This window comes from Dermacentor andersoni, chromosome 2 (genome assembly GCF_023375885.2).
Source record: "Dermacentor andersoni chromosome 2, qqDerAnde1_hic_scaffold, whole genome shotgun sequence".
Taxonomy (NCBI): domain Eukaryota; kingdom Metazoa; phylum Arthropoda; class Arachnida; order Ixodida; family Ixodidae; genus Dermacentor; species Dermacentor andersoni.
The window spans coordinates 109,895,235-109,913,385 of record NC_092815.1 but is presented as its reverse complement, the minus strand read 5'-3'; the positions used below and the strand labels follow the sequence as shown (position 1 = coordinate 109,913,385).

General features: G+C 45.7%; 1 protein-coding gene across 2 annotated transcripts; it reads left to right on the top strand.

Moving 5' to 3' along the window:
* Positions 1-964: 964 nt before the first annotated feature.
* On the top strand, positions 965-16,017 carry LOC126541387 (methyltransferase-like protein 25B). Of its 2 annotated transcripts, XM_050188150.3 has the most exons (12): positions 965-1,101; positions 1,188-1,300; positions 1,620-1,744; positions 3,261-3,376; positions 4,065-4,229; positions 6,040-6,168; positions 7,033-7,077; positions 7,222-7,349; positions 12,706-12,842; positions 13,869-13,998; positions 14,868-15,055; positions 15,869-16,017. In XM_050188150.3, exons 1-12 carry the CDS (start codon positions 991-993, stop codon positions 15,982-15,984), a joined length of 1,503 nt encoding a protein of 500 aa, XP_050044107.1. In that variant the 5' UTR covers positions 965-990; the 3' UTR covers positions 15,985-16,017. The 2 variants fall into 2 exon arrangements, with proteins under 2 accessions (XP_050044107.1, XP_054932580.1); XM_055076605.2 differs by lacking the exon at positions 4,065-4,229.
* The last annotated feature ends 2,134 nt before the right edge of the window (positions 16,018-18,151 follow it).

Below are 18,151 nucleotides of genomic sequence, written 5' to 3'. Positions count from 1 at the left end.
GCTGTGCCAACTGAAGTGCATTTGAGAGTCATCCTGTGACAAGGATATTCTGCGTTAGTTCCACTTGAGTGTTTTTCTTTTCTCCACCTCTTTTCTCCCCCCCCCTCTTTTTTCAAGTGAAGCTTGTATTGGCTCACAAGTTTCGGTGGCGATATTGTCACGCAAAAAAAAAAAAAAGAAAGAACAGTTGCTGGAGCCCAGAGCAGAGCACTGAGCTGTGGGAAAGGGTGGTTTGATATGAGTTGAGAGCTGCACCGGTGCAGGAGCGTGAATCATTAGCAAGGATTCCAGCTGCATAGGCGCGCGCTCACGCCACGCGCGCAACAATTAGAGCCGTTTCGCTTCCGCCGGGGAGGGAAAGGGTACCGCGCGTGCTGCGCCGGCTATATTTCCGTTCAGTTCGTTCTCGGAAAACGGATGGGACGGCCACGCGTTGTGCGTTCCCCCGAGGAACTGGCAGCCTTCGACGAGCAGCGGAGGGTACCTGGGAACTCGCCCGTGAAGGCTAGGGCTCGCCGTCGGCGCGCCGATCCAGTCGCTGAGCTACCCGATCCCACGCAATCCGACAGCAACGAGAGGAAGATCCCGGGCTGAGGGAGCGGGATGCCGAAGCAATTCGGCGCCGTTACCTGTGGATTAATCTTAACCGTGACGAAGGTCAGGTGCACGCAGAAGCTTCGATCGCTTGCTCCCATTTTCCGGTAGTGGAAGGGTTGGTATTTTTGTATTATTATTAGCTGGCACACTACATAATATGTGGAAGTGAAATTGTGGTGAAAGGTAAGCAAACGGTAAACAAAGTGCGAATTAGCGAATTACGAAAGGACACGCTGCACATTGTCAGAATTTTTCAAATATTGTGCAACCACCAGCTTTTGCAATTCCTTTTGTTGATGTTTATTATTATTATTATCATTATTATTACCATGACGCGTATACCTTATTGTTGCTATCATCATCAGCACATTTCAGTTCGTGTTTGCGTCTGCCATGCGCCCGCTTGTTTGCGACGCGCAGCATGTTTCAGATGTCAGAAGGTATGCTACACTTTTGGGCTCTTTTCTGTCTCAGTACTCCTGGCTGAATGACGCCTATGTCTTGGTAAGTACTAAACTACCCTGCGCGCTGGGCAGCGCCTAGTATTTTGCTCGGTGTCTACGTGGATCCCAATGCGTGCGTGCCCGCAGGATTACTTCGTTGAGCAGCAGTGGCACAAACTACCATATTCGTGGCAGAAGACACTGTCTACCATTGAATTGAGCGATCTTTCCACCTGGCTTGAAACGGGACTGCCTGCACAGTACGTACACCAGCCAATTATTTTATGTCTGTCGCTTTACAAAGGCACCGTATGTTCATCCGACCTAATTTTCTCAGCCGTATAGCTAACTGTTGCGTTGCTCTTTAAGTTGTCTCTTTGCGCGCATCCCTTTTATCGACACCTTTTTGAGATGCTAGAGGTGTCCCCTGCTCAAAGAAGCGTAGTGACACATATGCTTGCACGATCCTCTCTTCGTGCGCGCTGCAATTAACCCCGCGTAGATCCCCACTTTCTGTCCTCTTTGCAAACGCTCACGTGTCAGTACGAGTTTTGACGGGCCTCTTGCTTTTGTTGTCAGGAAGCACTCGGTATGGCCGCTGTCGCTGATGTGCCTTGCTCCAGCAGCCAGACTGCTTGCGCTCAACCGGAGTCCTGTCGCATCACCAGCTGACATCCCGCTTCTGCTACCAAATGAGCGCGCCGGTGAGCGAACTGCGCACGTTTAACGCACAAAAGTTGTTTTCTTTTCTTGCGATATCTCGCAGCATCCTTCTGGAGTTGTCAAACGATGTGAAACAATTTCTCAATGGAATAAACTTTTCCCCCTCTCAAAGTTATGCGTCTGCTAAGGACTATTGCATCCCTTTTAAGAGAGACATTGATAGATTTACCTCTAAAAAAAGGTACAAGTAAAATAAGCTCTTGCCCTGTGGCATGACGTATTAACAGATCAAGGCCAATAAAGGTTACGGACAGCAAATCGTCCCCAACCAAAAGTATCAATTACGCTAAACCTTTCACAGCCAACTCAAATATTTCGTTATAGTTTATTGATAATGGATCAAGGTCGCTGCAGGTTTATATGTAGATGAAAAACAATGTTTAAACGGCGATCTGTATTGTTCACTGTCTGTACCAGCTAGCTGCTGTTTCAGAGCCCACCGGACTTTTTTTTTTCAGTTAATTGACAATGTGCATATCAGAGTAGCCTTAAACATGGGTGAAAACTGCAATTTAGTTGAAAGACAATTTTGCTGTTGTGTAAATAAAGAAGCCTATGGTATAAGTTGGTCTTCTGGCTAAACTGCTCGCTTGGTTGCATTCGGATTTCCAGGAGAGGTGGCGCCTCACAGTGGGGGCACTTTGTTTGATGCCGTGTTTCGATGTGACACTTTTGTCTGTTTTATCTGGAATAAAATAACAACTACACATTGTCAGCAGGGAAATGTAGAAAGGTCATTTGTCTCAGTGAAAGGAACAGTGGTGCTGTGACATTACTAAACATGCAATCTCTAGTGACAGACGCTGCCATCGCACCATTGCTGATAAAATCTACATTTTTTGTCCAGCATTGCCATGGACAAACCATAACTTTGGACTTATGTTGGATTAAACAGGCAACTGTATTACGTACAAACATGGCACGATACAAAAGCTATTGTGGAATGCCACCTTTCCAGAAAATTCGAGAGTGAACGATCTATTGGTTGGGCCAGGTGGGCCATCTATACATGGCTCCATTATTGACGAATCTTCATAGCCTGTACTCCACTGCTGCAAGAAATCGTTGGTGTGAAACAATAGTATAGCCCCAGTCGCACTATTGCCTCATGTCCTACTTTTCATTTTCCCTGTTTATCAGCAATACCAAATATGGAAGGCTATGCTTGGAGAATGAGCAGGGTCTATCATCATTAGCCGCTTCCTTTATCATGTGAATTTGAGCTGGGCTTATTCCAATCATGTCTTCAACACATGAGGAAGAAGCCAAACAGGCTCTTATACCAATTGTGGTTGCAAGCGTTGTTCAGTTCATTAGAAATTAAACCGAAATGAACTGGTTACTCTGCAGAAATGCTTAGCCACCAAGGTTATCCAGTGTTGTGGCAATGACAAATTGAGAGGAAAAATGAAACTTTCATTTGCATTTAAAGCTTTTGTTGTGATCACTAAATATGGAAGTGCCTCAGCTCCATCTTTTTTTTCTTTCTTGCATCAGGTGGGAAAAATCTGCACTGGCCAGCCTTTCACCTCTGTGGCAATAGGAATTTGACTCATGCTTTCAGGAAGCACGTAAAACTGAAGAAGCAGCATGAAATTGTTCGGTTGGCAATGGTATGCAAGCTTTTTTCTCAACTTGTTAATGCTGTGCTGATAGTCACGTGGGAAGGATGACACTCCATGTAATCACAGCACATGTGGCATTTATGATGTGTGCTTACTTACTTCAAAATTAAATTTCTGTGTCTGAGACTCCAACTGCAGTGAGATACAGAAAATTTTCCAATACACAGGAGCAAAAAGGTGCAGGAAATAAAAAGAAACAAAGAATTAACAGTTTACTCTGCCCCTTTAGAGCTGATGGCTCTGAAATCTCTTCTAAGGAAGCAGCATGAATACTTTAGTAGAAGTTAACTTGGCAATGACATTGTAGCTCTCCATGCATTCAGCTGAGGGATACCGGAAAACTAACAAATACATGTTGACGTAATGGTTGACCCTGCATCTGGTGGCATGTGCGAAAAATCATGGCGGCAGTTGGAAGCTAGCCAATATTTCAGGTGCTTTTAAACTCTTGTTCCATGCTATTTCATGCTGAGTACACAACTGACTGGAAAAGATGGCTACTTTGGAGCACTTGTAGCTGTCTTCAGTCATTCATGTATTCAGCTATGAGGCAAATCATTGCATCCCCATTCCTACCAGTACAAGCAAAGGCAGGGAGCATGGAGCTTCTTGCAACTTTTTTAGCCCCATTGCCAGCCATTGCTTGTCTATATCAACTGTTGTTCTTGCAAACCAGGTCATTGAGTTGCTTGCTCAGAAGTGTGACTGCTCGCACGTGCTAGACGTCGGATCTGGGCAAGGCCATCTGGCTCGCTTGTTGGCACTCGACAAGAGGCTGCACGTTGCGACTGTGGACTTAGTTGGCAGCCACTTGACGTCAGCGCAGCGATTTGACCACCAGGTGTGCCTTTCTTTGCATCCAATCCTGGCGTACAACCGCTGCAAGCATTGCCTCTACAAATTTGGAGAGCTGCCACAATTAGAGAAGGACCTATGTTTCAGCTTTTATGGAAGCACCAAGCATTTCGCTGGTTTATTGAGGAAATAAATATAGTTGCTTAGAAGAGGCATTGCTCCCTTTCAGTGAAATTTGTGCTTTGCAAACAATGGAGCGCTTGCCTGGTGAAGATGACAACCTTTAAAGGGACTCTGAAGAGAAAAAGAGTTTGCAGCTTTACTATTAGTAAATCGCCCTTGTGCAATACCAGAAAGCCCACTCTTACTGTGGCAGGAATCTTGATAAGCCAGAAACAACATAATAACAAAAGGCGGGTGGCAATGTTGCCTCGAAATTCCTGCACCAACTCACTGCGGCGTCATGGATTTTGATGGAGCCTCCTGTGGCCTAGTTACATTTTTTTGTCAGCAAAGATGGGCAACATTGTATTCCAAAGGGGCGAAAAACTGAACTTAGCAAATTTCGTGAACTTCTTTTTGAGCCACAACAACCCAAATATGAAAAAATTACTCTGGAATCTGCGACATCACATTGACTTACTGGCCCTAGTGTTCAGGCGTGAAATTTTAAAGGTTGAACTTCGACTTTCACTTTTAGTAATCAACCTAGCACCACAAAATTAACAAAAATATAGTTTTCAACGGATGCTTTATCAGTCTAAACTGACTTAGTATTTGTATTTATTGTCCCTACGATGCTACTGCAGTAAAACGGTTAAAGAAGTAGCTGCAATGAGGTGATTGGCATCACGAGAACAGCTAGTGGTTGGGTGCCCGGAGCTGTGCAAAAGCATCGCATAAACATCACATACTTTTCTGTGAAATAATCAGAAGAATAAGAATGGGTTTGGGTGCGTTTGGCAGGCATTCTCAGATCATGAACAGCAGGTTGCCATTATCCCTCAAGAGAAAAGTGTATAACAGCTGTGTCTTACCAGTACTCATCTACGGGGCAGAAACCTGGAGGCTTACGAAAAAGGTTCTACTTAAATTGAGGATGACACAACAAACTATGGAAAGAAGAATGACGGGTGTAACGTTAAGGGGATAAGAAGAGAGCAGATTGGGTGAGGGAACAAATGCGAGTTAATGACATCTTAGTTGAAATCAAGAAAAATAAATGGGCATGGCCAGGGCATGTAATGAGGAGGAAAGATAACTGATGGTCATTAAGGGTTACGGACTGGATTCCAAGAGAATCGAAGCATAGCAGGGGGCGGCAGAAAGTTGGGTGGGCGGATGAGATTAAAAAGTTTGCAGGGACAACATGGCCACAAATAGCACATGACCGGCGTAGTTGGAGAAGTATGGGAGAGGCCTTTGCCCTGCAGTGGGCGTAGCCATGCTGCTGCTGCTGCTGCTGCTGCTAATGATGATGATGGTGACTTTTCTGTTAAAGCAGTAGAACACACTTGGGAGAAGTCTGTGTTACAGCTGGAGCAGCAAATGAAACTCTGCTTACTTGCAGTTGTAAAAATTGTTCTACGGAAACATTGTTTGCCTATTCAAGTGAATAAGCAAATAATGTATGGAATAACATTGTACCATATCCGGTGTTCAAATATTTCGTTGCTGTAGTAGCAAAGATAACCTTTCATTGAAAGTCAAGGTACTATAACAATGAGAACAATTCTGGTGGCAGGCCCAGCTATACACATCTAGGAAAATTTAATATTTTCGGTAGGCTATGGCAGCAAGTAGTCCCTGGCTTGGTGAGAGTGCAGTCTGTATGACTCTCTTTTTTATTTGCACAGGCAGCGATTCATGTCCAGAAGAAAAAGGCAATGGAAATAGAGGCAGAAGGGGCAGATTCTCCTTGCTATCTCCCTCAACACGTGGAGCTAGAAATTTCTATGGCTACGACACCTGCTGAACTAGAACAGGTGCTCCTCTTGCTGTTATTGCTTTCGTTCTTGAATCTTGTTGTGGGTGTGCTTATTGAATGCAGCGTGCACATTTCTTGCTGCCGCAAGTTTCTTATTGTTCATGTTTCTGCTACCGTAATCAAACCTGTTTTGCTTTACTTACGATTGGGTCTCTTGCTACACATCATCATCCTGTTTATCTACAGTACAGGACGAAGGCTTCACCCAGCAATTTCTAGTTATCCCAGTCTTGCAGCACGTAAAATGTTATGAGAGACTTCACTATATTTTAGTCTGTGCCAGTCTTTTGCAGCCTCATTGCAAGGCAAGTCTCGTGACGTGTCCTGATGACACAGAATCATGGCCACGTGTTGTTCTAGTGTGCTTCATTGCTTCTTTATGTAACTCCTTAAAATTATTTAATCAGAATTACTCATCTGAAAGACTGTCGAGAGTGCAAAACTGTCCACATACACATGCTATTGTTATTGTTCATATAAGGCACGGAGACAAGCAACAGGGACCGCAAAACATTTCGGAGCACCAAATTTGGGTAAAATGTTCGCAACTTCAAACTCCACCTGGAATTTAGGTAAGGGATGTGGCGGTGGTTGGAAGGAAAAATATGGAATGAATATTTCAATTCAATAGAGGAAGCACTATCTGCGTGTTAGTTTTTTTCTTGGGTTTTTGTGCTCCAAAAGCTTATGCTGTTAGTGATACTACTTTCAGGGTATGCATTGCATTTCACAACAAATAACATTACAGTTTAAATGAAACCTCCATGCCACTTTTCACAATACATGTCAAACAAGTCTATTGTGTTTCCCTACATTCATTTAACTTAATTTCATCATATGACAACTTTATCTATTTTTTCAGGTGGCAGAGAAAGCATGGGGAAGGGGAAAGTCTGGTGTAGAAAATGTAAGTGCCTGCAACATCACCTTGTCATGAAAAATTTGATGCGTAAATGTACTGTATCATGCTGCTGGTATGCACTTGCAGGAGCAGCCTTTTTAAGCGAATTTACTCTCTGTCTCTCTTTCTCTATTCCTTTACCAACTCTAGTTTGTACTTGTTGGTCTTCATACGTGTGGAAATCTAGGCCCATCCATGATTCAGCTTTTTGCCGACTCGCCTGCTGCTCGGGGCCTTATTTCTGTTGGCTGCTGTTACATGAAGCTCAGTGAAGACAAGTATGTCATCTTTTTGTTGTATTTCAGATTATGTTCAGTCATGAGTCAGCATGTCAAAATAGTTTTGAAAAGAGTGCTTACATTGAAAGCTGTTAAAGGCTTGTAAAGGTACTTTAGAGTGTATAGCTTGTGTTTATTACTATTGGGATGATCATTAACTGTGTGGGGAGCACCCGCCTCCATTTCCTCCCGCGTGCCCGCGGCGTCCCGTTCGCACATGGCGACGGGACGGGCCGGCGTAGACATGGGAGAGAGGCACTACGCGCCCTCCCTTTCTCCGTCGCTCCGATGACGCGCGTACCCCTCTTCCCCCACGCGGCTCACGGGAAAGGGAAACGTATCCGGCGGGCGAGGAGGACTTCCCCTCGCAAAAAGGTAAAAAAGCATAAAAGCGCACGCCGGGGGGGCGTATTTTCATCCGCTAGCAGCTACAACGGGGCGTGCCACTTTTGACGGAGCTCGACGTTTCTGCGCAGGCGCGAGTAAGAGCGGGCGCGAGAGAGAAAATCTGGGGGCTTTTGCTCCTTGAATATATGACTCAGCCTAGGCACTACGGAGGAGGTTTCTTAGATTGCGTTGTATTCGTTTGTCCCCTGACATGCCGGCATTGCGGAGTTCGGTCGAGTTGGTTTATACGCTCCGCCGCTGGCTGCCCGCGCGGTGAGGCAGTGGGCGCGGACGCCGCTTGGTGATCGCTGTGTCTGAAGGGACAATGTTATGACTGGTGTTTTATAAGTCACGGGTCGAATTTTTCGTCGCGACGATAGATCGGATTTTTTACAAGCACTGCTCCAGGAGGGCACATGTAACCGGCAAACGGAGGCCTCAGGAGAGCACCTGAGGTTATATTAAAGCAGGCGGCGCAGGATCTCCGGGGCACCCAAGCGGTAGCGGGGGGATCAAAGCTGGAAGCCGGGCGGCCCGTGGGTTGGGGCCGCAGAGGCCGAAGCGTGCCTGGGGGTGTTCGCATAAAACATTGGCTGTCCGCGATAGCGGACAGCCGATCTTATACTCCCCTGGCACGCGCAGGCCTCTGCGAGCCCCAACCCACGGACCAGTCCGGCTTCTAGCTTTGATATCCCCGTTGCCGCTTTGGTGTCCTGGAGGCGCCGCCAATAATGCGAAATAATGACACGTTGTTTTCATTAGCACATGATCGATTAAATATGATTGCGTCGAGCCGCCAACTTGCGATGCTAAGTTCAGCACAACCGCGCCCCGCGACTTCTGCCGGCACGGCGCGCCTAGGGACAAGCGCATACACCGCGCCCCAAGGGACTCCTCCGTAGTACCTAGGCAGAGTCGTATTTTCAAGAATCAAAACTCCCCACATTTCCTCTCTCGCACCCGCTCTCACTCGCGCATGCGCAAAAACGTCCGTCGTCTCCGCAAGTTCCACGCCCCGTTGTACCTACGAGCAGTTGGAAATACGCGACCGGGGGAGACTCCCTCTCTTGGGACGCGACACCTTGGACCGCCTGAACCACAGCACCTGCCGCATCCCGTGAGTGATCTCGTCTGTCTGACCCACCCAGACAACGAGGCAAACCTTTTACTACTATTACTGAGAGGACGTCCCTCTGCGAGTGTTCGCTATTGCTAGTAGCAATAAACGTTGTTACCGTTGACACCGCTGGTTGCCTTATTCGTCCGAACCCGGCGTAGTCGCGATTCCCGCGCTACGGGTTGGGAGTACCACGAAGCGACTGCGTGGGGCTAGATCCGGAGCTCGCCTTCAGCCCTAGCCGCACGCAGAGTGGAACCCCCACATCTGGCTGCCCAACGTGGACCTCTTGGGGCATCGGACGATAGAGTTAACATTTTTGCTTCGTTCGAGACCTTTGTTTGAACCGAAGCGTAGGCCTAGCGTGGATTTTGATCGCTAGCGTCGGCGGCGTGCTTTCTTGAGCGAGGCGACGGTGGCTGTAGTGTGTTTGAACATGTCAACATGCTAAGCCTTTTCGCAAGTGTTTTTTTTAATGGCATTCGTTGGTACGAGAGCCACGTGGTCTGCATCCTGGGAGAGCGAGGCTGAGCGCCCGCGGAGCAGTGGCAAGCCTGAAGCGAGTGAGTACGGAAGCCTCGTGGGTGGTCCGAATTTCTTATGTAAATAGCTTCTTCTATCTTTTTGACTCGGATGAAGTCGCGGCTCTGGGAGCCGGGTGGCCGCGGGCCACGGGTGCCACGACGGGCTGACTGGTATTGCGGCCTGGCACCGGGCGCTCCGACACCGTCTGGGACGGTGGGCGCCGTCAACTCGGATGCTGTGTGCACCGAGCGGAGTAGGACCACCTCACAGAGCTAACGTCTCCTCGCGGCTGCCTGTTTTGCGCTCATTTTGAGTGTTGTTTTTGGTTGCCGGTTGTTGTCAGAGTAGCGACGCTTTAGGCCTAAGGCTTTACGAAGCTGCCTGTCGCACGTGGAGGGACACAACCTGGTGGACCGTGGCGTTGAGGTGTTCCAAGTTGCTTCCCTCATTCTAGTTAGCCTCGCACGAATTGAAATTACTCGTTCGACCCAAGAAAGCGAGCTTCGTTCACGTGAACTTAGCATCTGAGTAGCTGCCCGATCTTTTGCTAGCAGAGTTGAACATCGTACCACGTGGGCGATGCGCATGCAGAATTCCTCTCCCTTGCACTACTGTAGTGTTTGCCGAGTGTGTTGAGTTTACGCAGCGTGATTGGAGTCACCCCTGGCTTGCTGTCACCTGCACATCGTCTGCGCTGCTGCCCCGGACTACGATCGAGTCACCCCGGGCGATGGTGATGCTGTGGCCAGTTCGGCGCAGCGACTTCGGCGGCCTCCTGCATCCAGCTCACAACCCTCGGCGGCGGACAAAGGAGCCAGCGGTCACCGACAGCTACGGCGGCTCTTGCCAGCAGGGCGCGTCGGCGCGAGCGACGCTTGCTCGTACCGACTACTGCGTCGTCGTCTCCGGAGTCCTGGCCTGGAATGATGCCGTCGAGTCTGCAAAGCTGCTGCTGTGACCGACGGACGCCAGCGGTGTACCCCAAGGACAGTCGGCTCGCATGTTACGGACAGCGTGTGGACATTTCCCCGGCGCGGCCACTGTTGCATGTACCACCTTGTTCGCGAAGCACGGGTTAATGTTAGACCGTGTGACATGTTTCGCCGGAATAAGAAGTGATTTAAGGTTGGGGGGATGTGGGGATGCGCGACTCTCGCGCGTCCTCTGATGTTTTTCCCGCATAGCGCATCCCCTGATATGCTGTTTTCCCGCACGGCTCGCGTGGCCTGGCGCCCGCGGCGTGGTACAAGCGCGATTGGAGGATTGGTGGAAGAAAAGTAGGGAAACGACAAAAGACGGAGACGTACAAAAGCACAGTTCGCAATAGGGTATCAGAAAATTTGGACGTGGTAGTTCATAGTGGGTTTTTTTTTTTTTTTTCATTGGTGAACATAGGTAGGATATTAGGCAGCATAGTAGTAAGAGCTTGGTGGCGCAAGCCACCGCCCCGTTCCAAAGGGGACGCTCATAACATCCATCCATCCATCCAGCGAGAGATGGCGCGACCGTCGTGCCGCGGCGGGGTTACTCGGGCGCCGAGGGACAAGGGGCTGGCTCTTTCCCGGCGGGTCGGGCGCACGGCGTGGACGTCCCACGCGCGCGCGGCGACCCATGCTTCTGCGAGACCGCCTCGCGTGGCGGCCTTCGAGCGCGCCTCCGTTGGCGTGACCGAACACGCGAACGACCAGGCGTTGGGATCCAGCATGGGGCGAACATATTCGCTCGCTCGCGGTGAGTCGGACTTCTAGATTTGTCGCGCGCCCATCGGCATGTTTTGTGGATAGCCACTTGGCTAGCAGCCATTGATCTATGAAAGGTGCAATAAATGCCCTTGTGATTGTTTGCACTACTGTGTTGTCGTTCCTTTGTCCCAAGAGTACGGAGGAGAACCACCCGTATCTCCCACAACTGATGGTAATCGTGTTTGGCGTGTTTTCTGTTAATGCAACAACAGAAAACATTTCGACATGTGTTCTGCCAGTGTTATTGGAGCGGAAACTAGAAGTGTGCCTCCAGAAGGGTGTCTTAGTTCTGAAAAAGAAAAGGTGTTCTCATTGCGTGGCACTCCTTCCAGCCCTGCTAGTGCCAGAGAACCTTGCACGCTTCAGAGAGCGACCATGCTTTGTCAAGAACAACCTTTGCTTTGCCTTGTAGAGAAAACATGGGAGCCAGCAGCCGAGAGGGCAGTGCTTTTGGCTTTCCAAAATCACTTCCCTTGCTTTAGTCTGACTCCTGAAAGGATCTGGTGAGAAAAAGGGAGACAGCAAACAAGCTTCTCGTCAAGCTGTCAAGCACTGCCACTGAGTTCAGTTTTGCATTGGCAAGCTGGAGTAAAGCCACTACGGATGCCAAGCCATGCCAAAAATAGTCTTCTTTTAATGCAGGTTATGTGGTCATCGTAAGTCTCACAAAACAGTAGCTAACAGTACACAGTAACTCCAATTATACTGAAAGCATTGATATCAAATATATTATTGGACCAAAACCTAAAGCACTGCCAAGTATCAGAGCACTGTGCTCTGCTGTTCTTCTATGGTGCGTTAATGCTAAAGCTCAGCAGGCCGACAGAGAACATCCTGAGGGTGTTTTAAGGTATCCACAGTGCACGAAGCAAAGAGATTATTGCTATGTTTAGAATTCTATTCGGTGAGCTAGACAGTACTCTTGATTATATTCACATGGATGTAGTGATGACTGTCATATGTTTTTATTTAGCCTGTACAGAATCTTGGCATGAAAATAATTAAAAATAAGGAGGATGGGAAAACTCCCTGTACTTAATTTGTGATTGTTGTTTGACCACATTTACTAAATAAATTGGCTATTCTACCATCTGCAGATGCAGATGTGACGAGCTACTCATCAGAGTGACATTCCACAGCTTAGGTGTTGTAGATAGGGCATGATGGCCTCAAAAGCATAATTGAATAGGGAGTAATTTAAGAGCTGTAGTAGCATATATCGCTTTCCTCGTCTCATCGTGTCACCTCAACTGAAACAATAAATATTTAGTGACATTATTTTAAAAATTAGCTATGGATATCTACACTTATGAGCAAAAGCAACAGACAGTGGTCTCCATGAAAAAATATTATTGTGTAGCCTGAAATAGTGTTGCAGTTGTAAGTGTCGCAGAGAATCAAGTACCACATTGCATACTTGTCAGTTTTAGGCTGTGGATACAAGGCATCATGCAATTAATCTTTTTTTCATTTAGCCTTCAGTCTGTATAATTTTGCTCACCAGTGTACTTGCTAAGTGACACTACTTTTGAAAAGCTGCTGTTTGAAGTTTTGTTGGCCTCAGCTTCTGAATTTGTTTTGCCAGGTGTGAAGGAATAGAAATGAAAATGGCATACCCTATGAGCAGCCATGTCTGTGCCCTGGGTAATGTTGCTGTACTCGGCTACCAAGCACGAGAGGTTGCTTGTCATGCCTTTGAAGTGTATACCAGGAAATTGAAAGGTAAAGTATTGCTTGCACAGTTTCTCAAGATATTTTTCTTTTTTGCTTATTTTGTATCAAGTACAAAGTGAAACCTTGCCCAAGCAGGCAGGTTTTCATAGCTCAACACAGGCACTTGTAATAAAGCAACATTTCAGGCACCAAATTTAAAAACTAGTAGTGTAAGTGGACATGCTAAGAGCAAAGAGATGTTCCTGTTCTGGAGTTAAATTAATACATTTGAAAACATTATTTGGTGAAAAAATTTCACATCTCCACTGTTTATGCGTATGTCCATGTCCAGATATCCTTTGCACATAGTTTTACATGCCCTGTTTTTTTGACTGAATGCTACATCCTATTGCTTCTATATTTGTACCAATCTTACTAGCAGGCCACCATATAGTGTGGTGATCTTCCTGTATAGGCATTCCATTGGCTGTGTGATCATTACTTCGTATTCAGATTTTGGGTAATTTACAGGAGAACCTTCTTGATCTTTTTGTGAAAAGAGGGAGGGAAAACACATCATTCATAAAAATTTGTGATTCAGATTCTGTAATTAAAACAGAATATTTTCTATACACGTAAGTTAAAGTCATATGACTGAGAAATGAATCAGCAGTGTTATATAATGCCATACAGCTGCCTGGCACTTGCTAACCAGTTTTGTTATGATGATACGTACAGGCGTTTGATCATTCTGAGGGCTTAAAAACAAAGATTTATAATTTGCCATGCAGTCTGGACACTGCCACTCTGAAATGTGGAGGGCTGCTGTGTTGCCATAACTCGCTTGAAATGTAAAAGCTACAAATCGCTGCACACTTCATTGGTTTCTGGCACTTGTTGCAAAAAGTATGTGCAGACATTCATTAAAGCCAATTATTTCATCTATGGTATGTGATATGTGCGCATTGGACATGAGGGGTTGTTGTCGATACTGCTCCTTGGGAAATCTGCTCCACATGGAGCGCTGTGATCCAGAGTAATCCAAGTATGCTGTCACTGACATGTTGTGTATCACTGATCATTTTGTGTGAACAGAGTCACCATTGGCACTGAAGATCCACTGCTACAGAGCCCTGCTGGAGAGACTGATTGTGAATCGCTACAAAGATCAGAGGCACTGTGGGTTGGGCTCTGTCAAGCATGCTGATAGTTTGACATTTTCACAGTAGGTATCTGCTCACTAGCCACTTGGTTGTGTGAGCTTTCTGTTCTTTATAAAATGCAAATCCTAAAATCACCATCCATCAAAGTAGATGCTGTGGACTTCAAAGCAGAGTGAACTTAAAAGCATGCCCTGTGCTACTGCGCTGACAAGTAATTGCTGAGGTGCCCAATAAGCGATAAGCAAGAATATGTAAATATGAGGATGCATACCCACAACCTTCCACACACCTTTGATGATTTACGGGTGTAATGAGAGGTCTGATATTACTAATGATTTCAGTCTGCAGAGATTTGGGGTGTAGAATGAAATTTAATGCATATGTGCACAGCGTGGGTGTGCACCCATTGCAGTCCTGTTTGTACGGTGCACTTGTTCTTGACTGTAGGTGACTCGTGACCCAGTGGCCAGGGAGTTACACTCTCAGTGTGTTGTTATCAATTATGTTCGCATTCATTTTACAACTGTCAACAGCCCCTCCCCCCCCCTGTTCTGAATTGCTTTTCTATGTTTTCACTTACAATGCTTTCTTTCTTTATCACTAATTTTTGTTGTTGCCTGTGTGTGGCTAGAAGCTAAACAGGACCTGCCATGTGATAGGTGTGGCTTCAATGTTACTTGATGGCACCAACCAGTTATAAAAGCTTATAGCAACCACACTGTAGAAATTTCTAAAGATGTACTGCGGTGTGACATGTCACATTGTTCAATGTATCAAACGTACCAGCCGGAGGGATTTCGATATATATAGAAAGTGCTCCCATGCTTTTATGCTGAATTTTCAGGAACATAAGCTTTTGGCACAGCGAATCAAGATATTCAGGTTCAATCTAAGTGGATTTGCCATTATATTTGCATGGCCACACTTCTAGGTATGCAAGAAAAGCACTGGAGAAATTCCCATTGACTTTGCCTGATGAAGATCTGGATTCACCTGAGCTGGAGCTGGCAATGGATGAATGGCAGCGTGTCGTCGTGTTCTACTCCTTACGCCTCCTCCTGGCACCTGTCATTGAATCGCTGATCCTCGTTGACCGAATGTTGTACCTCTGGGATCGTTGTGAGTCTTGTCCTTGACTGCACTGCAATTTTGGGTAGTATAATTGCTTGAGTGAGTGATATCCTGGTTGAGATTAGAAGGAAAAAGTGGAGTTGAATAGGCAGTACTGGTTGCACGTACACATTATTTGCTCCTGTGAACTTCAGGAACTGTGTGATAGTCAAATAATTGATTATTTGTTATAAATTAAAGCTTTCGCACTCCTTTAGTGCGCACATTCCAGTTGTATTGCTACTGGTCTGTACCAAAACCATGTCTGCTCATTAGAAATTCTGAGGCAGGCTTCAGTGTTGAGCCAGCATTTCCTAAACTTACAGTGAACACCAATGTATTGCCATTGGTGTTCTGTGTATCATATTCAAGCAAGGTCTACCTTGTCCACTGGAAGACAAAACTATATGAGAGGCTGACATATTTCACGAGTGACTTTTAGAAAGAATATTTTGAAACCAGTTGTCATTTGTTGAAACCAGTCTGAAACAGTGTTTGAAACCAGTCGTCTCACTTGTCATATCTGGGCGGTCGAAAAGCCGATGATTCGGAACATAATTGCTTGCCCATCAGTCTCAGGCGATTCTGATTTAGTCGGTGCTTAAACATAAATCTTAACAGTTTGATATGTACAACTATGAGCAAAAGTACACGGACCACAGGGTTGCCAAAAAAATGGAAATTGTCGAGTTCACTGGAAAGTTCACAATGCTATGTTTGTACTGCAGTATTCATTTTCAAGATACATTCACAGGCAGAAGAGAAAGTCAACTTTATTGCACTTTATTATGCCATCTTATGATTTATTTAATTGCTTTGCAGGCATATCGAGCAGCCTCTTGCCCCTGTTTGACCCGTGTCTCTCGCCAAGGAACCTGGTGTTGCTGGCATTCAAAGCAAATAGTCGTAAAGGCGAGCAGCATTGTAAAAATTTATAGGTGTACAGATAATAAAATACAACTTTTGTAAATTGTGGGTAGTACTGTTTTCTTGCGATGATGCTTGAATCTCAAGCGCCTATGCTGTATCCATGTTCGATTGTTGCAGGAAAGCCATTTTATGTTTCTTCCAGCACAACTGGTCTTAAAAAAACGAAAATTTAACTTCTGATTTTTCTTTCACCAGATGTCAAGAGGACGCGCAGCACAAAATCTTTGTGTCACTTCTTGAAGACTCAGTTTTCATCAGATAAATTTATTATGTTTGCTTAATCGAACAGTCCACATTTGTTGAGAGAGCTTTAATACGTCAATCCACAATATAACTATCAGATTTAATGAAGTAAATATAATATGTTTCTCACCAAAAACGACATGTAACAAATACCTGCAATGCGCCTTGTAACGAATATTAGACACAACAAAGGTACTTTGTTCTCCAATGCAGTGTCGTTATAACAAGGCTCGTGCTGTAGAATATATTCTCAAGCATTACTGTGGTTTGCAAAATTAAGTAATACAATTGTACTCTTTACTTTTCATTTTTGTGCTTCAAACTACCTGTGCCGTTGTTATAAAATCAAGTTTTCATACAACTACCTCTATGTCTACCATTGTGAGAAATTTTAGATTTCAGAAAATTTGCCATTTCTGGAATGCCAAGAAAATTTCATCTTAGTTGCTCTCATGCAAGGAATTTGATCACTAATATTTATTGCGAGACCAATAGGACACCAGGGGCAGGCAATATTTATTAATGCGTCCTCGAAATTATATATGTGATCCACTGCTGAATCCAGCATAATATCTGAAGATAGATGTTCTGGCACAATGAACTTGGCATTTTGGAGCAGCCATTTAATTCCCCAGAAATGGCAACATTACTACTTTCCAGAAAATTCTTGTTGAAATAACAAAAATTTTGAAGAATCTGATTACTGTTAACGTAGCAGACAGCGTGGAAGCTTTTTGTAGTAACTCTACCTTAACTTCGTTGCTTCCATGTATTGGTTTGAGCTAAACAAAATACGCTGGTGGGGAATTTCTCACCCATATGAATATGTGCAATAGACTCATGTAAACTAAATTTACTAAGTTTTCTAATCGCTGCAGATTTAGCTAGATTTCCAGCTATTATGTTAATGTCGAATTGGCAGCAAGTTCTGCCGAAAGAGGGCAGCAACTGCCCTCTTTTGCATCAATCTAATTTTAACAGATACTAAGCATAATATTTGAACAAAACGTAAGCCATCTATATGTTAGCAATGTATATGCGAACAGTTAACTTCAGATGAGCTACCACAATATATGACTTTTTGGCTTACATAACATCTTTCTTCATGGAGGAAGGGGAAAAAAAATCTGGCAGAACCCATCTCACGATCGAGATGTTAATCCGATCATAGCAATTGAAGCAATGTAGCGACATACCCATTTGCCACCGCCGGAACGCGTTATGTGTGTGTGTGAAGCGTGTATTGCAGCGTGACTCCTCTCTAGGGCTTCCCTCTGGACACGCTGCGCCGCCTCGAGGGCCGCGCGTGGCCTCCGAGATGCCTGGCGTGCCGGTGCATGCGAACAAGAGTAGTAGAGTAGTATTGCGCCCTCTCTGTGCGTGCGCATTCGTGGCGCAGCGCGTTAAAGCGTCAGGCTGCTGTGCTTGAGGAACCCGTGTAACGCTGGTTCGATTCGTCCGAGCACCAGATAAATATTAAGGGGTACTCCGTTAAAAGTGTGGCAAAGATATATACCCATTGTATGCAGTTGCACATGTATGCACTACCCGCAGGTCGAATTCGCTTATTCGGAAAACAGACCCAGTGGCTCAAGTTGTGGTTTGAAAGAGGTTACATACAAACGTACTGCAATGTGGGTCAAGTTCCCCGAGAATATGCTAATCGCACTAAAGAGCTTTCTTCCTGTATGAGTTTCCTGTAGTTGGCTCTAAAGAAAGAACAATTCCTCTTCGAAAAGAACGATTGTGGCGCATATGTGGAGTGATGTGAGTGTTATCTGTATGTGCCAATCTACACTCTTAGGCAAAGTTACACCCTTTCGCTTCCCAAGCAACAAAAAGACCGTGGCAAAAAGTCGGCCCGACGTCTCCGGCCGACTGCAAAACGGTTGGCCCGACCTCGGCAACCGAGGGCGGCCCAGCTTTGGGGAT